General features: G+C 38.1%; 1 protein-coding gene across 3 annotated transcripts in view; it reads left to right on the top strand.

Annotated features, from left to right (window-relative positions):
• The window catches only part of stat3 (signal transducer and activator of transcription 3 (acute-phase response factor)), a 51682-nt gene extending 32100 nt beyond the window's left edge, over window positions 1–19582 (top strand). For all 3 annotated transcript variants that reach the window (XM_048560279.2, XM_048560278.2, XM_048560277.2), the window contains 13 exons: window positions 1522–1551; window positions 3118–3211; window positions 4504–4551; window positions 5723–5806; window positions 6346–6444; window positions 7549–7684; window positions 8505–8557; window positions 8944–9038; window positions 9342–9481; window positions 15385–15597; window positions 16344–16386; window positions 16609–16724; window positions 16866–19582. In XM_048560279.2, the coding sequence (XP_048416236.1) occupies window positions 1522–1551; window positions 3118–3211; window positions 4504–4551; window positions 5723–5806; window positions 6346–6444; window positions 7549–7684; window positions 8505–8557; window positions 8944–9038; window positions 9342–9481; window positions 15385–15597; window positions 16344–16386; window positions 16609–16724; window positions 16866–16921 (1207 nt within the window). In that variant the 3' untranslated portion in view covers window positions 16922–19582. The remainder of the gene's footprint in view (window positions 1–1521; window positions 1552–3117; window positions 3212–4503; window positions 4552–5722; window positions 5807–6345; window positions 6445–7548; window positions 7685–8504; window positions 8558–8943; window positions 9039–9341; window positions 9482–15384; window positions 15598–16343; window positions 16387–16608; window positions 16725–16865) is intronic.
• The last annotated feature ends 652 nt before the right edge of the window (window positions 19583–20234 follow it).

Below are 20234 nucleotides of genomic sequence, written 5' to 3'. Positions count from 1 at the left end.
ACCTATCCAGCCTGTCCCTGTAACTTGAACCCTCCAGTCCTGGTAACATCATCATTAAATTTCTCTACACTGTCACTCCACCAGGATGCCTTGGGACATTGAACTTATTAGGACAAATAATAACAGTCTGTTTTGCCCCGATATGTGAAGGAGTTGGTCTTTCCTAATAAAGAGAGGTCAGCTTATTAGTGTAGGATGCGCTGAGACTGGGGATTGTATCCCATCCACAAGCACCACATAAAATGACTATTGTCGCCTCTAAATTGGAAGAGATATTGTTCAAGCAAAGTAAACTAGGTAGTTCAGTTGTCTCCTGGGACATTTGAGAGGTATTGGCTCTAACAAGGCAAGTAAAATTTTTGCTTTTATCTCAGGAGAATTGGAATACCACGGTGAGTAAGCTATATTTCCTGGTGCCTTGGTTGGAGGCCATCTAGATTATTGCACTAAGGAAGGATGCATTAATCTTGGATGAGAGTACAGTACAGGTGAAAAGATTTTAAAGGATTAACTTATCAGGGTAACCTGGCTTGTATAGCCCTACTTAAATTGTTGAGGGAAGATGTAATTGGTATGATTAAAATGTTGAAGGGTTTTGATAGGGTAAATGCAGGGTAACCATTTTCTTAGGAATGCAAAAACAAGAGGGAAATGATTTGAAAATAACAGTTAAACCAGTTTGGAATGACATGCAGTCTCAATTTTTCACACAAATGCTGATGGTAGAAATCTGAAACATTCTTCCATAAGGCTCTGGGTACTGAGTCCAATGATGTTTTCAAGATGGATGTGTCCGGATTTGGAGCAAGTTGAGTAAAGAAAATCAAAATACAGATTAACCGTGATCTAATTGAATGGTAGAGAATGCTGAAAAGATCTCAACTCAGCATTCCAATTGCATTTGGAAGCTTGAGTTCCGTCAAAACATATTCAGTCTCCTTTTTAATGAGCATTTTGTGCTGCTCAAAAATGCGATACAATTGTACCCTTCCTGTGCTGCATGGTTATACTTCAAGCAGAAACTGTGGACACAAAACACATCAAGTCCAGGTGAGCTTCACAGTCTGATGCATGACCCAGTGAATTGATGCATTTACTCTGCTGATACAATTTGCAAATATTGCACAAAACTGGTTTGGAAGTTGTGATTTAGTGTTTCTTTTCATTGTCTTACCAGCAGAATCCTGAGCTATTTCCAACTTACAGCTGTAGTGCTATTGTAGTAGCCATTTCCTATTTGCTTCAATGTCTCCAGTTTAAAAAAAACACAATCAACAGGTGTAGAACATGTAACAGAATTACAAACAAGCAGTAATTCAGGTTTCCAAAATATTAACCTGAATTACTTTGTATCTTACCTGTGAGTTGACGATACCATGAACTCAGGAAAAAGAGATAACATGGTGTGAAGCTGGATTAACACAGCAGGCCAGGCAGCATCAGAGGAGCAGGAAAGTTGACATTTCAGATCAGGGCCCTTCTTCAGATAGACTGAGTTTTTTTTTTCAATTTTTTTTCCAGGGATTCTGGAGATGGTTCTGCGCTGAGAGGGTGAGCCTTTTTTTTTCTTACCTCTTTTATCCTTGCTAGATTGTAAGTTAAATATTATTTTGGGCCTTTTTGTTTGTATTCACTGTTCGACTTCTGTAGTCCAATTTCAACTTCTTGTGGTATGAGCAAGAATAAAGTACAATGGGTGTGGAAGTTTCCATGGATTGTCCAGCATGATATGTCTCCAAGTTGATAGTAGGAGATACAATTTTAGTTTGACTAATGGTAAGCCAAATGTAATTGGGGAAACAACTAGTACAAATATTTGAAACAGTTCAATATTTTGTAAGACTATTGAGTAGGATATCTGTCTGTGAATAAGGTAGTTGAGTTCTTCTGCGATATGTAGCCAAGCTAAAGTGAATAATGAGCAGCGTTATATCTGTGTAAGAGGCTGTTGAGTGAAGAACAATCACTCCAGTCCAGTCGAAGTGCGCATAGGTATCCTGGACAAAAGTGCACCTGAGCAAAGGTGGTGCTTTGTCCAATTTTTATACTGTTTGTTTATCCACTTTATTTCTCCAGCATGTGAATGATCATGGCAGAGCTGTTGCCCATTTCTAATTGCCCTGAACTGCTGTATTACTTAAGATTCTTTGGATCTCAGATTGCAGTCAAATAATAAAATGTGCTTTCTTTCAGTCATAATTTGGACCCATAATTTGTTTGGCTGCTGCTTCAGTCTGCGCAACCTAAATGCACTTGATGCTATAGAAACTACTAACTCTGTTCTGAGGCATCACTCGCTGATTTCATTTAAAATTCAGAATACATTCGTCAAGAACAAAAACAGTAATTTTAGTGTTTCATGCATCAATTTAAAAGAATAAAATTCTTGCAGTATATTAGGTATTCATGTAGTGACATTTACCATCTCTTCGGGCTCAATAATGCAATATCTCTAAGGACTGCACTTGTGTTGCTCGAATGGTTCGTGACAGATGCATTGTGTTTAAAATGGCACAGTTAGGTTTTAGCATTGAATGAGTTTTACTTGTTTAAAGGGAATACTTGTACTTACGTTCATTTTTTGTGTGTAAAAGTTTGAGTAATATTTTCTAACTTCGGCATTGCAGAATTACTGTACAGGCAGAATAAGTACAATGTTTAGCCTGGCAACTATATTGTCTCTAAGATAACAAGGTGTAGTGCTGGATGAACACAGCAGGCCAAGCAGCATCATAGGAACAGGAAAGCTGATATTTTGGGCCTAGACCCTTCTTCAGAACTGGAAATTACGAGAGAGTTGCAGTGGGAGAGTGGCCCAATGAGGTTTTTCCCGAGGGAGGAGGGTAACTTATTCAGGGTAGGTATCCTTAGAAGAGGCTTCGCAGTGAGGTTAAAATTGTTTCAGAGATAGTAGGAACTGCAGATGCTGGAGAATCTGAGGTAAGGTGTAGAGCTGGATGAACACAGCAGGCCAAGCAGCATCATAGGAGCAGGAAAGCTGACGTTTCGGACCTAGACCCTTTTTCTCTTTTTTTTCCCTCTCTTTTTCTCCCTCTCTCTGTTTTTTCTCTTTGAGTACCTGTTTGAATGCCATTTATAGCTTTAACTTATCTTTAGGTCACGGAAATTCAACATATTGGGAACCAATACAAAAGTCATGAATATGGAAGAATCAAATAATGGGAGCCTGTCAGCAGAATTTAAACATTTGGTGAGTATTGTTGGGAAATTGCTCTTACGCAAAGATCATAAACTGGTCATACAGTATGTATTCAGATGTTTGCTTTGCAGATAATACTGTAATATGCTGTGTGACGTCTGCTCAGTAGATATTTAAAAACCTAATTTGTATTGCTGGCAAAGTGTCTGAGGGCAGAATTTAATTAGTGTTTGTTGGTAGAGGCGTGGGGGCTGTCTTCATTCAGATCAAGAGAGATGCTGGGAGGGTCTACGCCACTTTCTGGTCTCAGCCTGATTATGCGTAGCCCTTCTGCCTGGTCACTAATTATGGACCACATGGGTTTGGGTAGAGATCACCCCTGTGCACCACCCAACCTACTTTCTATATCCTCCCAAGTTCAATTTGTATGCCTTACTTCATCCTATTCTGCCCTTACCAACTTGAATCCCTTTAGTGATTCTAGGACTTGAAGCAGTATTATCACTGGCTGCAGCCACCACTGCTGACTTGCAGCATGCAATGGTTATGAAGAGCTGCCTGCTCTCTTAAGGGATGGGAATTCCAATACTAGAGGTCATAAATCCCGGGTACAGCGTGCTGCAGACCAGATAAGTGCCCAACTGGCACTTAATATGGTAGATCTTCCCAAACAAGATCCCCTATCACTTAGATTAATTTCTGTACTGTGTACATTGTGCATATCTTTTACATTCAGCTAATTTGAGAGCCATGATGTGGACGTGCCAGAAATCTCGCGACACTAGGTTATAGTGCAACAAGCTTATTTGAAATCGCGAAACTTCACCTGATTAAAGAGCAGCGCTCCAATAGTTTGTGATTTCAAATAAACCTGCTGGATTATAACCTGGTGCCATGTGACTTCTAACTTGAGTGCTGTTGTTGATGTGTCCTAGCAGTTCTCCACTGATGCATAAGTTTGTATATTCCTTTTTTTTGCATAAATGTTTGGCACATGCATTACGTTTTGAAACAAAGAACACCTATAGCTGATTCAACCATAGTGAAATTAAAGGAACATCAAGTTACAAGGGGTAGTGAATTGCTGACAACATTTGAACAAAGTCCTAGCAATTCCAGTGAAGCATGCTTGTATCATGATGAACTTAAGGATTCTTGAAGTCACTTTGGCATGATGTCTTTAATATATCTATATAATTTGGCACAATTAAATGTATTTGATCTGGTGAAGTGTATTGCTTGGATTAGAACCTTAATATCTGAAAAGTGTTTCTTTTTGGTTCTGACCAGACACTCCGGGCACTAGTTATATTTATTTATTAATGTGATCTTTCTCCCTCCAGACCCTCAGAGAACAAAGATGTGGAAATGGAGGCAGAGCTAGTAGTGATGTGAGTACAAATTTAAAATATAAAATTGCTTGCAACTAAATGTTTGCACTCAGCATTGTGTAGTTCTGTTTCAATACAGTTAATGTTTGTATTGCAGTGTTAGTATTTCCTTCTTACAATTTGTGGCTTATAAACCTTGGTATCTTGGGTTCTCTTGCTAAGATTTGCATCTGTCCCTAAGTTTATGGACTTTGTGAAATAGAAATTATCTGCGTTTTGCAGTTTCTCTGATGGGTTGCGATGAGAAAGGACAAGTATGGTGGCAGGGGGTCTTTCTCCCTAACAGTAAAAGAACCACAGCAGTTCAAGAAAGCAACTCATCTCTTAATTCTCAAGCAATTAAGGATGAGCAATAATTGCTGGTCCAGCCAGCGAAACCCACACCCTATCGATGAATGAAAATGCTGTCGTGACTCAGCTGTGAAAGGTGCATCTATAATTGTACCCCACTTTTTCACAAGCCATCACATTAGAACCGACAATTAGGCTACCAAAGTTTACCAATTTGCCTGACTGCCTGCTATTGAAGAAAAAAGCAATTTATATCAGGTTTTCAATAATAGAAAATAAATCTATCTATTGTAACGCACAACTTTGATAATCAAGAAAAGAAATGTATCAATTGCATGCAATACTGTACCCCTCTTAAAATCCCAAACCAACAAAGACTTGTTCATGATAAACACAGGCATTTTGACGTGACATCATGAGTGGTTAAGTGTCTCTCCATTCGTTTTGATTTGAGTAAAGATTACTCACTGCTACCTGTAAAATGATTTTTTTTCACTGTAGTAGTTTTCTGTGGACCTAGGTCAGGTCTTGTTAGATTTATATTTAAAGCTGTCTTGACATTTCTGACTTCTCATCCATAAGTGGAGTGAGCATGGAGAGAAAGGTATGTTCAGTTTGCAACCTCTGGATGTCACTGGCTACCTGCACTTATAAATTTGGAGGTAACCATCGTTTGACTAATCCAAGGGCTGTCATCAGGCAGCCTTTGCTTAACTCAAAGACTCCTGGTGCCATTCAGCCTCAGAAATGATCTCCCCGGTTCCAAAAACAGCATTGTTTTGCACAGCTTTAAAAAAAGCTGTCCTGATTTTTGGACAGTAAATTAATGTTACCCCTTGTATTACCTTTTTGGTAACTTGTTTCCATTTTTTTCCTTCAGGCTTCCCTCATTGTGACTGAAGAGCTGCATCTAATAACCTTTGAGACGGAAGTTTATCATCAAGGACTTAAAATTGATTTGGAGGTAGATGAAATATAATTGCAGCATTTATATTAGTTACTTCTGTTAATAAATTCCAGATTTCCTAATGTTTGCATTGGCATTAATGAGTTCACACTTGTTATAAAGTAAGTATTTTTGTTTGCTAGTTGTCTAAATTCTGTATGGAATGTTTACACTTTGAGGACTTCTATAACATTATTTTACAATAGAGTATTTCCAATCTCTTGTACTATCAGCATTTGCTACCTTTTTTTGTAAAAACAAAGAGCACTACTATGCAAGTAGCTATTGGGTGGTTAAGCAGGCTGAACACAACTTACTTAGTCCTAACTGTTTAAAATGGTAGCTTTTACTTGCCTGACCATTGTTTCCATCATTTTCGGCAGTGTAGGAGGAAATTGGGAAGGACAGATCACAGGATGCCAAGTGTTTTTCAGAACATAATATTCCAATGTACTCTTGTGATGAAACCAAAATGAAATATTTTTCTTTTAAAATCTGCAGCGTTTGTAACTAATGTTTACATGTGCTATTAACCAACCATCTATATTCTTTAACAGACCTCTTCACTGCCAGTTGTGGTAATCTCCAACATCTGCCAGATGCCAAATGCTTGGGCCTCAATTCTTTGGTATAATATGCTAACCAATAACCCAAAGGTATGAAACTCGGCTGTTGTGGAAACTAAATTTCCGGGTTTAGCTTGGAAGAGAGCATTGAGTGAAATGTGTGCAAAAGATATTGACTAGAATAATGTAAATCACCAAATTGTATGCCCTGTATAAGGAGGCACTTAACTTTATACACACCTTTGCTAATAATGGGCATAATTTGTTAGAACAAGTTGGATGTAGTTCCATTCATTTGAGGCCAGCCTCGACATTGTGGTGGCAGGCTTACTTCTGAGTCAAAAAGTCTTGCTTTCGTTCCCGCTCTAGGAGCTTGTGCACATAATTCTGGTTGAAGTTAATGAAAATAAAAATTTTAAAAGGCTGCCAGTTTAGATCTGCCTTTAGGTTTCAGAAGACATCTTGCATTGATGATTATCAGAGTTTAATATTAAAGTCTGTGTTGAAGCACGCTATCAACTTAATAATGTCTTCAGACTCAACGTGCTTTGGATGCAGTTTCTTTTAAAAGTTTAAAATGTTCAGGAAATATGACTGCAACCACTTTTTTATAAAAATGTTCATTCATAATACAGGGACATTGCAAAGATGAAATAAAAACTTAGTCACCTTGAATTAAATTTTCATTGTTTTGTCTGTGTTCACCTTTTGTCATGGCTTTAAAATTATTCTTTCTGATACATACTCCAGAAAAGATGGATATATTCTTTTTGGTTCCTTTTATTAACATCTTAACCAGTACTTGTTAAAAATTATTTTATTGTTTGAGGAATTTTGCTCTTGTTTTTGGAGGTGGGATGGTGAATACGTTGCTTTAACCAATGTTCATGGTAATGCAGGAAATGTGCATTACAGTTGTCTTTTGACCAGAGCGCAGACCTGTTGAGTTTAAATTGTTTTAATTTGTCTAGAGACGCCCATTTGTTTTTATATTGTCAAATTTTGGTGCATCTAAGGGTAATTAAGCTATTGTGTACCTAATCGAGTTTGAAGGTGATAAAGTTACAGGATGTAACAGGTTTGGTGCTATTGGTAAAAGTACTTGCAGATATAAAACATTTCCAGTGAATGCCAATACCGCACAGCCACAGTCACAGACATTAAGATATTGACTTGTGTCCTGTTTTCAAATAGAATGTGAACTTTTTCACAAAACCACCAGTTGCGACGTGGGATCAGGTCGCAGAGATTCTGAGTTGGCAGTTTTCTTCCACCACAAAAAGAGGCCTGAATATGGAGCAGCTAGGGACACTGGCTGAGAAGTTGCTTGGTGAGTTATGGAAATATCAAATAGTCATTGAACTTACACCAGGCGATAACATGTATAAGCATTAAATTGCTCAAAAAATGTTCTTTGCTATCTCAGTTAAAAATTGTTTAACCTCTGCTAAAATGGTACAGATATTGTTGTTTATTCTGATTGAGAAATTCATTATAGTATATATTTTACATACCGCACAGTTTACCTCTTGTTAAACATACCAAACCTACTTACCATTCATGGTATTGAGATCACTATTGTATCTGAGCTCAGTCCTTACAATTATTAAATTTATAAATTTAAATTTCTATTAAAAAGATGTAAAAGTTTTTTTTAAAATATCAAGTCCCTGTCTCCTTGTTGATGAGCCTGTGGTGGTACTCTAAGAAATACAAAGAATTGTCCCAGTGTCCAAGCCACTTTTTCCTTAACAAATGGTGCTGAAAAGAAATTAGTTCGTTCTTCTCATCGAACACGAAGTACAGTAATTTAGAAAGTAACATTCAAAAGTGTCAAAGTCATACAGTTACCTTTGATAACAGATGTTGATTCAGAAACTGAATTTATGGAAAATCTCTGTCTATTGGTAACTGACTGCCACCTCCTCCTCCTCCTCCTCCTCCTCCTCCCCCCCCCCGGAGAGCATTTTATGATTGATTTAGTATACAATTGTATGATCATTTAATGAGTGGTACTGAAGCAAAAAAAAATGTTGACAGCATGTGCTACTGGAGTGCCTGAAGTACTTAATTTGTACTTGAGCTTTTAAATGTATTTTGTTTTATACCTTAAAGTTCTTTTAGTAATGATTTTGTTTGTTTTGTTTTAGGTCCTGGTGTCAACTATTCTGGGTGCCAGATCACTTGGGCAAAATTCTGTAAAGTGAGTGAACCCACATCTTTGTTAAATTCTGTAATAACATCAAAAATTTTGCTTTTAGTTTTAAGCTTATTTTCCTATCAATCATCTTCTTGTTACAAAATTCTGCTTTGTAAATACTTTTTAAAAAAATTTAACTTGCTCTTTTAAATAATTGGGCAGAATCTTTATTATAACATTTTAATGTTCATGGTTTTAAAATAAAACTCATTTAATCCAAAAATTCTAATTAAACATCCTGGGGATTTGACATACCTTCATTGTATCTTACACTATCTGATTAGAGGGTTTATTGCACTGAGCAAGCTCGGGATAGCATTTTTTTTAGTTGAATCACAGTGAAAATTTAAATAACAAGCAAACTTTTTAATGCTTTTGTTTTCATTTAGGAGAATATGCCTGGCAAAGCATTTTCATTCTGGGTATGGCTGGACAATATCATAGACTTAGTGAAGAAATTTATTCTTTCTCTGTGGAACGATGGGTAAGAATATACTATAATGCTTCTATTTATCTATAATCTTTCACATCCTTATTGCAAAACCTCAGTGAACCTCGGGTTCTCATTGCCTAATTCAGTAAAGATGTGCTTGTCTATAGGAGGAGAGCCTTATACTTTCCTCTGCAAATCCATGTTTTAGAGTTTGAGAAGTTAAATCCTATGGATTAATGCAACCTGTTGTTAAATTTTGATGTAGATCTTAGAAGCTTGCTATGGTGCACAAACTTTGTATTTTTAATAAAGCTTGTAATTTTCATAATCATGGTCTGATTTTTTTTGTAATAGGTATATCATGGGCTTCATAAGCAAAGAGAGAGAGAGAGCTTTACTGAACGTAAAACCCCCAGGCACATTCCTCCTTCGATTCAGTGAGAGCAACAAAGAAGGAGGAATCACGTTTACGTGGGTGGAAAAGGATATCAATGGTGTGTAACTGCTTTTAAGTTAAATATCATTATTTCACATCATGTCAGAAAAGGAGAAATCAAACCTTATTTAGCAATATCATTTGAACGATTATTTTATTTTTGTAAATGTCTAATGTATAGCAAACATATTTCCAATGTCACAACAGCTTCTCATAGAGCTTCAGCAGTCAATACAGTTGTCGGTCAGCTCAGTTGGCTGGAGGGCTGGTTTGCAATACTGAACGATGCCTCAAAATGGGTTCAATTCCCACAACACCATGAAGGTTCCACCTTCTCAGCCTCACGTCACCATACCTTAGGATAAAGCTTTCCATCAGATTTCTTTGTCTCCAATGAAGGAGCAGTCCTATTATCTTCTGAGATGATGGCTCAGCTGTGGCCTGACGTATGCTCACACTGCACGGCAAGATGCTATTCAAACCAACGTTGAAAGAATAACTTGCATCCCGCTTCCTGTGATGTGGTTCTGTTATTGGACTAGTCATCCAGAAAACATGAGTTCAACAATGACTGTTTGTTTGATTATTTTAACTTTGTAATATACCATAGAATGAATAAGAGACCCCAATGAGCAGTTGTCACATTATTGTAAAAGCTTGATTGGTTCACTGTTAGCCCAGACAGAAATTAACTTTGTTTTGCCCAGTGCTGCCTATATGTGATTTCAATCACAGAATGTGGCAACTCTTAACTGTACACTGGAGTTATGATCCCAGCTGATGCTACTACCAAACACATCAAAACCCAGAAGGAGACATGGCTTAACAAACCATATGCTTAATTTTTACTGTTGGTCCCCCTTGGCATTTAGTCACTGAAACAGTCATATGAGGCTGTGGCTGTTCTTACAAAACAAAACTGTATGTATCATTAGAAAGGCCTTAGCACTAACTGTGAAACAAAGTTTGAACCTTTTTTTCCGTACTGTATCAGTTTACGTGCAGTCAGCTTCAGAGAAGTTTCACTCCTATCTCTTTTTAAATATGTACTTGAATGACTATTCTCAGCCATCCAAGGACAAGAAACTAAGACAATTTTACAATTCTTTTCTGACTCTGGCCTGAAACTTTTCAGTTCTATCAACTTGAAGCTTTCTATGCAAACTGTCCTGGCTTAGAAGCTCCACAAAACTAAAACACTTTGGCCATGGTTACTGGTTTCTCTGAATTAAAAGATAACTCCTCCCTTATGAACTGAGCCTTTCATTTGTCTGAATTGAGACTTTGATCCATCTTTTCTGGTTAAAATTGAATGGGTTTGTTCTCTGATGTAAACTCTACAACATAAGGAATTCATCCATTAACGCTGCAGAGTTGTGCCAGGCACGTGACTGCAATCATGTGCTGTCATTGAATTGATCCACACGGTTGCGGGGGTGGTGTTCACTGTTCCAGATGATATTTTGACCTGTCTCTTTTTTTTAAAAAATTACAAACAAAAAAAAAATCCTTTCAACTGACCAATATTCTGTTTTGAAATCCAAATGGCAAAAAATAAAAGTCTTTCTAAAAAGCAGAATACACCATCCATTGCACGATCAAGCAGTTTAGTTGAATATTCTATTCAAGAACACCTGGCACCATTTGTTCACAAGTGTCAAGGAATGGGTGATAAATAATGGTGTTGCCAGTGATGCCCATAAGCAAAGAAGTTTTTTTTTCAAAATTGTGGCTTACCATGGTGAGTGCCATGACACATTTAGTACCATTTAATTGTAAGAATATAATGCATGATCTATTTCAGCTAATGAATTTTGAATTCTTCCAGTACAGTGAGGATTTAAATGGAAGGAATGTATTTGCTTCAAAGACAGGTTGCTAAGAATGATGTTTCATTGCGAGGAGCTAAGTTCCAGTACATTTCCCTTCAGCTTCAGAAATGGCAAAAACCATTTTAATCTGAAAATTAAGTAAGGTTCAGTGAGGAAAAGAAACTAATGTACTGTAGAACAGTGCTGTCTGTATTTTTTTTTCCCCCTCTCTGCTACACAGACGACCAAGTTCCATGTGCAGCATTGGCTTTGGAAAGTGGACGCCAGTGCTTCTGTGTACTGATTTGGCATGTGTGGAATCTCCTAGTGGCTGTATGTTCACATAGTTTAGTGTGGAATATTTCTATGAAACGTATCCATACAAATCTTCTCAAAACTTGCTAGTATCCATTTCAAATAGCACTTATTCCCAGGCTTTACATATACATGTCAAATCCACTAACCGTAGTTTTTTATTCTGCATTCATGTTTACATTTTTGTCATCAGGAAAAGAAAGTCACTGTGATTATGATGTTTGTTGCATCACTCATTTCATCCAATTCTACACATATATGTTTACTCAAGAGTAAGGTTGTCATAACATTGAATGCTCTTGATAAGTGAGTTGGAATCTACTGCTGTTCAAAAAAAAACAAAGCCCTGAAGTCTATCAGTTCTGCTGGCATCTGCTGGGAGAGAAACCGGTGCATTTCAACTCATCAGAGTTGGAGAGAGGTGGAAAAGTGTTTGTCTGAAAACAGTGGGAACGAACAAATGGAATGGAACACATGGTCAAGGAAAGCTTTGTGGGTGAGGGAGATTATAGAGATCAAGATGTCTCAGGACAATAGTCAGAGTGTTAATTGTTGAGAGGCAACAGAGAGATCCAGCATGCGTTGGTTGTGCTATCAGCTATTAATGCCCAACATGAAAACAGGACACGGGGGTTCAAGGTGCAGAAGGCATCAAAATGGCAGAGTTTGCATTGAGTCCAGAAGGTGGTAAAGTGCTTGATCAAACAATGAAATGCTGTTTCTCCAGCTTGCCTCGAGCTTCACTGAAAGTATAAAAGTGGGCTGAGAACAGAAATGTGAGCATGAAAGCAACATGGTATATTGAAATGGTAAGCAACTGGAAGGTTGAGATCATCCTTGCAGACTGATGGTGTTATGCAAAGTGGTCTTCGGCCTGTGTTTGATTTCCTTAGTGTAGAGATTTTGCAAGCAGCAACAACGGTAGACTAGATTTAAAGAATGTAAGTAAATGACTGCTTTATCTGGAAGGATTGTCCAGTGCTTGTACAATGAGGAGGGAGGAAGTAAAAGGGCAAGTGTTATACCTCCTGTGGTGCGCAGTAAGGCAAGGTATTTCAGAGAGAGCAATTCCTTTGGAATAGAGAAAGGAGGAGACATGGTGGAAATGCAGGGTAATATTGCAGTTAGTTGAGACTTAATAAGCTTGGTTGACCTTTCTGTCTTTTTTCATATGGTGGCTTGACTGCTGATTTTTCCCAACCACCCACTTGCTGAGTTGTGTTTGAGCTTCAGGACGGGTGGAAAGATGGTGGGCTGGGCACTTCTCATATTTCATATGCCACTCATCCCACTCAGAATGCTCCTGGCAGAAGCTTGTAAAATTGCAAATGTTGTCCCTCACATGATAAAAGTGCCTTTATCTTCTGTAGCACTTTGGAATTAATTATGCAAAACTGCTTACAATGATACACTCTACGGTTAGTTTAGGTGCATGAAAGCAGTCACTTTACTTGAATGAGGAAAGACTAACTGTGTGGGTCTTCGTTGTGTTTACAAATATAAGTGCAGTAATCTGATCAAACACTTCAAATATTTGTTTCAAATGGTTACCTTGAAGTTTAAAATAGGTATAACATTTCTATTTAGAACATAAGACCTGTTCCTGCGTTGTATGGTTTTATGCTCTACATCCCACAATGTTGTGCCGGACATGATGCCAAATGAAACTAATCCCTTATGCCTGCCCTTGGTCCATGCCCCTCTGTTCTTTGCATATTAATATGCTTATCTAAAAGTCCCTTTAAATGTCCTTTATCATAACTGCCTCCGCCACCACCCCAGCAGTGCGTTCCAGACTTAAGCCAAACACTTGCTCCTCATGTCTCCTTGAACCTTCACCACCCCCCCCACCCGAAATGCATGTCCCCTAGTATTAGACATTTCAACTCTGGGGAAAAGATTCTAACTGTCAACCCTATCTAATAATCTAATAGACTTCTATCAAGTTTCTCCTCAGCCTGTGCCACTGAAGAGAAAACAACTGGAGTTTTTCTAGTGATAATGGGAACTGCAGATGCTGGAGAATCCAAGATAATAAAATGTGAGGCTGGATGAACACAGCAGGCCCAGCAGCATCTCAGGAGCACAAAAGCTGACGTTTCGGGCCTAGACCCTTCATCAGAGAGGGGGATGGGGTGAGGGTTCTGGAATAAATAGGGAGAGAGGGGGAGGCGGACCGAAGATGGAGAGAAAAGAAGATAGGTGGAGAGGAGAGTATAGGTAGGGAGGGGATAGGTCAGTTCAGGGAAGACGGACAGGTGAAGGAGGTGGGATGAGGTTAGTAGGTAGGAGATGGAGGTGTGGCTTGGGGTGGGAGGAAGGGATGGGTGAGAGGAAGAACAGGTTAGGGAGGCAGAGACTGGTTGGACTGGTTTTGGGATGCAGTGGGTGGAGGGGAAGAGCTGGGCTGGCTGTGTGGTGCAGTGGGGGGAGGGGACGAACTGGGCTGGTTTTGGGATGCGGTGGGGGAAGGGGAGATTTTGAAGCTGGTGAAGTCCACAAGTCCTCCCCCCACTGCACCACACAACCAGCCCAGCTCTTCCCCTCCACCCACTGCATCCCAAAACCAGTCCAAGCAGTCTCTGCCTCCCTAACCTGTTCTTCCTCTCACCCATCCCTTCCTCCCACCCCAAGCCGCACCTCCATTTCCTACCTACTAACCTCATCCCACCTCCTTGACCTGTCCGTCTTCCCTGGAGTGACCTATCCCCTCCCTACCTCCCCACCTATACACTCCTCCCCACCTATCTTCTTTTCTCTCCATCTTCGGTCTGCCTCCCCCTCTCTCCCTATTTATTCCAGAACCCTCACCCCATCCCCCTCTCTGATGAAGGGTCTAGGCCCGAAACATCAGCTTTTGTGCTCCTGAGATGCTGCTTGGCCTGCTGTGTTCATCCAGCCTCACATTTTATTATCTTGGAGTTTTTCTAGTCTCTCTCTTTTTATAGCTCATGCTGTCTACTTCATGCAACACCTTGGTAAATCTCTTCTACACCCTCTCCAAAGTTTCCACATTCTTCCTATAATGTGGCGACCAGAGTTGAACACCGTAGTCAGTTCCCCGACCAATAAAGTTCAGCATGCCATGCACCCTCTTCACTTTTCAGGGAGCTATGGACCTGACACCCAAGATTCTTCTGTACATCAGTGCTGTTCAGAGTCCTGCCATTAACTGTATGCTTTTCTTTAACGTTTGATCTCTCAACAAATTTGATGTTACATTTCTTAGTGTAGCTACAAATCCGATCAAACATGCTAATATCTCAACAACTTTTAAGATGGAGTTACTATAATTTGATGGTGCACTATTGTTTTGCATTTAGAACTTGGTTTGTGTTCAGTTCGATTAGATTGAACAATTATTTTTAAGGATCTGAAAGGGGCTCGATTTAATTTCAGTTCCAAGTGGGAATATGGAAACAAACACCTACAAATTGGCACTGAAACGTAATTACTTTCCTTTTGTCTGATTTGATATCAAATAAGACTGCTTAAACAGGTGCCCCAAAAAATACTTTTCTAAAGTAAACAGTAAAATACACTGGGCACAGTAAAACTGTTTACTTTTGGTCATAAAGCGCTTGACACTTGCACTGGATATCAAAAACAGATGGGTTCGAATACCCAGCATTTTTGTTTCTGTGATAGTCTTGCCCAAGCAAACAACTTTTGTTTGAAAGTCTCACATCTGAATTGTGAACATACTTTACCATTCTTTGTGTAATTAAAGTTGAATTAATAACATTTTTGAGTATATTAAAATGTTACATTGCTAATTCTAGTTGATGAAATTTGAGTTATAGTGTATATTTGTATTTTTTACATTTTCTAACAGGAAAGACCCAGATCCAGTCTGTGGAACCATACACCAAACAGCAACTAACCAATATGTCTTTTGCTGACATTATCATAAGTTACAAGATCATGGATGCTACCAATATCCTCGTGTCACCATTAGTGTACTTGTACCCTGATATTCCGAAGGAAGAGGCATTTGGAAAGTATTGCTGCAGTGAACCTCAAGAAGCTATTGATCCCAATGATCCAGGTGAAGCTTTCAGTCTTGCCTAGGTTCTCATGCTTGATCTACCGTATTCTTGTTCAAATTACAAACTCAATTTTGATAAGAAGAAGCTGTTCACCATACATGTTGAAAACTAGTTCAAATTTTGAAATTGGGAATTATCTAGTCAACTCTAAAATGAGAGACACCAGAGACCCGGGTTCTATTCCAGCCTCAGGCAACTGTCTGTGTGGAGTTTGCACATTCTCCCCATGTCTGCGTGGGTTTCCTCCCACAGCCCAAAGATGTGCCGGCTAGGTGATTGGCCATGCTAAATTACCCATAGTGTTCAGGGGTCTGTGGGTTATAGTGGGTTGGGTCTGGGTGGGATGCTCCAAGGGGCAGTGTGGACTTGTTGGTCCAAAGGGCCTGTTTCCACACTGTAGGTAATCTAATCCTGTCACGTTCTCTGTCTCTCGCGCGTGCTCTCTCTGTCTCTCGCGCGCACGCGCTCAATTTAGCCAGACAGTAATGGCAATGCCATGAACTACCTTTTTTACACTGCTGCACCCATCATCAGCTGCTGCACTTAGAACAACTGTTCACTGTTTAACCCTTGGACACTCGACTTTTCAGTCAGGAAAATAATAATACTTACAGTTTTTGCAAGGACAGGAAATGGTAGCTGCTGGTTTTTAAATGTATAACCTTTTAATTTCAAATTTTGTTTTGCCCTTTTCTAATATTGTAAGCTCATTTTGACACTCTCTTTTTCTATTTTAATATTGCAGAAACATTTGCATACCTGAAGCGAAAATTCATTTGTGTGACACCGTAAGTAAGAACGGACGCGTTGGGTGTTTTTTGGGCCACTTAATGTGCTTCAGTAGCATGTTTTATATTATAATCTAACCACTGTCACTGATTAACTTTTTATAACAAGAGAATTTTATGTATATTGATTATGGTGTTATTAATAATCCAGTCAATTGCTATTAACTTAATGATACTGGCATCTCAACTTAAACCTTTGTTTTATGTGTCTAATTTGCACAGAACAAATTCTGGCAACACAAGTGACCTGTTCCCAATGTCTCCACGTACACTGGACTCTCTAATGCATTGTGGAAGCAATAATGAAGGACCTGAACAAGGAGCAGCAGGTGGCCTTGGTAAGTGACAAGGAGGATTCTTTCCAAACCTGTACTTGTTACTTGGAGTAAGGGGACTCTGATCCGGTTACTGCTTTTAAGTGGAATTTTCAAACAATTTTAATATTACAATTTTTGATGTTTTTTCTATTGCTTTTACAGATTCCATTACTCTGGACATGGAGTTTGGCACAGAATGTGCTGCTTCTCCAATGTAAATTCTGTCCACCTTTTAGACAAGGCAGAATCTGTTATCCTGGTTACATCTTCAGTATGATTAACCACTAGTTGTAATAGTTTACACTGTAATATGTTTATATCTATTGTCTTTTTTGAAATTTAAGTGCTTTAGTAATGTTACTATTTACTTGCATATAATGCTTTTACCATATTGTATCATGTTCATTTCCAGCTGTTTATTTCAAATCTAATGCAACTAAGGAAGATTTGTTTCATACTAATCCAATGCTTCAACCTGGATCCTTTCAGCCCCTGCGTTGGTAAATGGTTCAGAATGAAATAAACTTCTTGCAATATGTTGCAAGACTCTGGTGCACTAGGGCATTATGCTACCCTTGTATATTGTCCTTTTCTTAAATGGATTCATTAATTATATGTTCTCAACGGTTTCAAGTTTGCAGTCTCACCACATAGTGAGATTAAAAGTAAGCATGTTTCTTCGCTGTCTGAATTCGGGAATGATTTACTTACAGAACAGATGTGGACTACATTGCTGCATCTTTGCCCTCGTATACCTTGTTTGGAAATTGATTCACAGTTCTGTGGAAACCAACTGTATGTGCATGACATTTTTGAACTGCTTTTAAAAATATTTTTATTCATCCACTGAACATGGACGGCCCTGGGAGTCTGGCATGGATTACCTGTTCCTAATTGCTTTAAAGTCACTGGCACACCTTTCTTGGACTGCTGTATCAGTTTGAGACAGCCAAGCAGTGTGTTAGGTCATTTCAGAGCATGTTTAAATCAGTCATGTTGGTATAGACTTGCAGACTGGCTTATGTGCAAGTACATGAAAGTAGTAAATTGTTTGCCTTGAAGGTTGTTAAGGAATCAGTTAGATCTTCTTCACAAACCAAAACCGTCGTTGCTTACAGATACCAGCTTCTTGTTTCCATATGTTTTTTACTAACTGAAGTCAAATTCTGTAACTGCTATCATGGACACTTTATTTGCGTGATCTGGATTGTTAATCTAGGCCTGGCCTGAACAGAGCTGAGAAAGAAATGGATGCTGAGACTGGAAAAAATAGAAAAAGTATTAGTCATCTTGTGGATGAACTCCATCTTCTGTGACTATTCATTAGTTGTCCAAAGGGAAGCATAGTGCCATGATGCATCAGACAAGCTGACTGTACTCAATTTATTTTAAAAGTCAGCTGAATTTTCTTTGCATGAATGGATATTGTAATGCATTGCTAAATTTAGCAACAAAGTGGGATTTTTATGCAGCTCATCATTGGGTAAATCAATAAAACTTGTTCTCAAAAGTAGCTTTTTTTAATTTTAAAAACATTTTGTCTTATGTTGCAACTCTTGTCTGATATTCTAAAAGACAGCAACACCTATGTGGTGTATTTCCACTGAAGAGAGAAGATTCAATGTACTAATAAACTTAGAAATGTTTAAATATGTAAATTGCATTAACCTGTGGGAAATTGTATTATGTCTGGGATTTATACCCTTTTTAGAGAGGTATTGTTGACATTGCTGGAGCTGAATAATAATTAAAAACTGTTTGAACTAGCCTAGACCAGAGGCAGAAGATTTATAATTCAACAAGGTCTGCAACTATTCTGTCTTTCAATGATGCAATATTTATCATGGACAGAAGTATATACAGAACAATGCTTGATCTGATCTGGGGAATGCATTTTAAGAATTCTTGATAATGTCCTTGATCTTGAGATTGATTGATTTGATTAATTGATTGGAGTAAGCAGACTGTGCAAGTGAAATGCTACGTATGACCACACCTTTTGACACAAGTGCATTTTAAAGCTTAAAGAGTATTTTCTTTTCCCCTGTGTAAAACTTCTCTGCAAGAGGCCACGTAGTAGTGTTAACAGTTCCAGTGGATATGCATTGTACTGCCGTTGATAATGTTGCTTTAAACCTATAATCATGATCTTTGACTTGTAACTCAGAAATTCATTCAGTTATGCAGAAACAATTTTTAGTGTATCTTTGAGTATTCTTCCCTGTATGTTAGAGGAGAGGGAAGAAAACTTCTATAAATTTGAAACATTTTCTCGATCAGGAAACTGAATTCATTGGCAAAAGTAATTATTTAACAGAGCTACTATACAGGTGTCCAGGTTTGAATTCAACTGATTTGAGTAAATAAGAAACACTTTATTATGTCTCATTTCCCTGATTCAATCTAATGCAGTTCTATTTAATTGTACTATAAAGCCAATTGTATGTATCCGCTTTCTTCAAAATGAATTTACTTTTCAGAAGTAGAGATGCATATTTCTACTCCCAAAAATTGTATATTGAGCAAAGAAAGAATGTAGGATGTAATGAATTCTAAAAATGGTTGAATGTCATTTTAAGTTGTAAAGCATTCTAAGATCATGCATCCTATTCTAATTTCAATGTTCTTATTTCTCAGTTTCATTTTTGAAATGTATGTTTTGACTATATTCAAGATGTGTATATGAAAAGTGTGTGTAAATGAAAAAGGCAGCATTCATTTATGCTGTAAATCTCCGTATCCTTTTACTGATTAAAGGGCCAAGCTTTAACTGTTCAGTTGTTCCAGTACTTTTTATTCACACAAGTTTTGATTTGTCAAAATGATCTTCAAATTACCATTGATTTTGCTGGAAATAAAATATATTTTCATCATCGTGAGCTAAGAATGCATTTCTTTAAATGTACACATCACTATGCCGGGAAAGAAAACAACTGGTATTGTCTTCAGCTTTATTTCACTGCTGTTTCCCTGTATCACTTGTACAGTGCATGAAATGAAATTCTAAACTAGCTTGCTCAGCAGTAACACCACACATAAAAACATGTTTGTACTTAATTGAAGGGCCAGCTTCCTATCAAGTAAGATTTAATTACATTTTATTTTATTTTTTAATTTTAAAAAGCATAGATAGTGGCCAAGAATTTGAAAGAGTTATGATAGCAAAATATTTGTTTGCTTCGATTATCCTCCAGAAACTGAGCACAACTTCTAGCATGAGTGCATGTACAAATTAACACACCCATACTGTTATTGCTAAGTTTTATGTTCACTGGTTCGCCACTGATGGAAATTTGGAAGCTGCTGTCAGTTTGCAGAATTTGCCTTACATATTTGGAAAAACATCCCAAGATGATTTAGACATGGTGAGTTAAATGTGCCAAACCAAAGGAAGAGAAACAAGGAAAGCTTTCCAACATTTTGGATTAAAAGGCTGCTTTAAAACTAGAGAAGCAGAGATTATAATTGGTGGTTTGCACAGATGAATAGGAGTTGGGGATCACGTGTGGTGTGTCAAAGTTTGCAGATGAC

The sequence above is a fragment of the Stegostoma tigrinum genome, chromosome 31 (assembly GCF_030684315.1).
Source record: "Stegostoma tigrinum isolate sSteTig4 chromosome 31, sSteTig4.hap1, whole genome shotgun sequence".
In the NCBI taxonomy this organism is placed as follows: Eukaryota; Metazoa; Chordata; class Chondrichthyes; order Orectolobiformes; family Stegostomatidae; genus Stegostoma; species Stegostoma tigrinum.
This window is presented reverse-complemented; position numbering and strand designations above follow the sequence as displayed.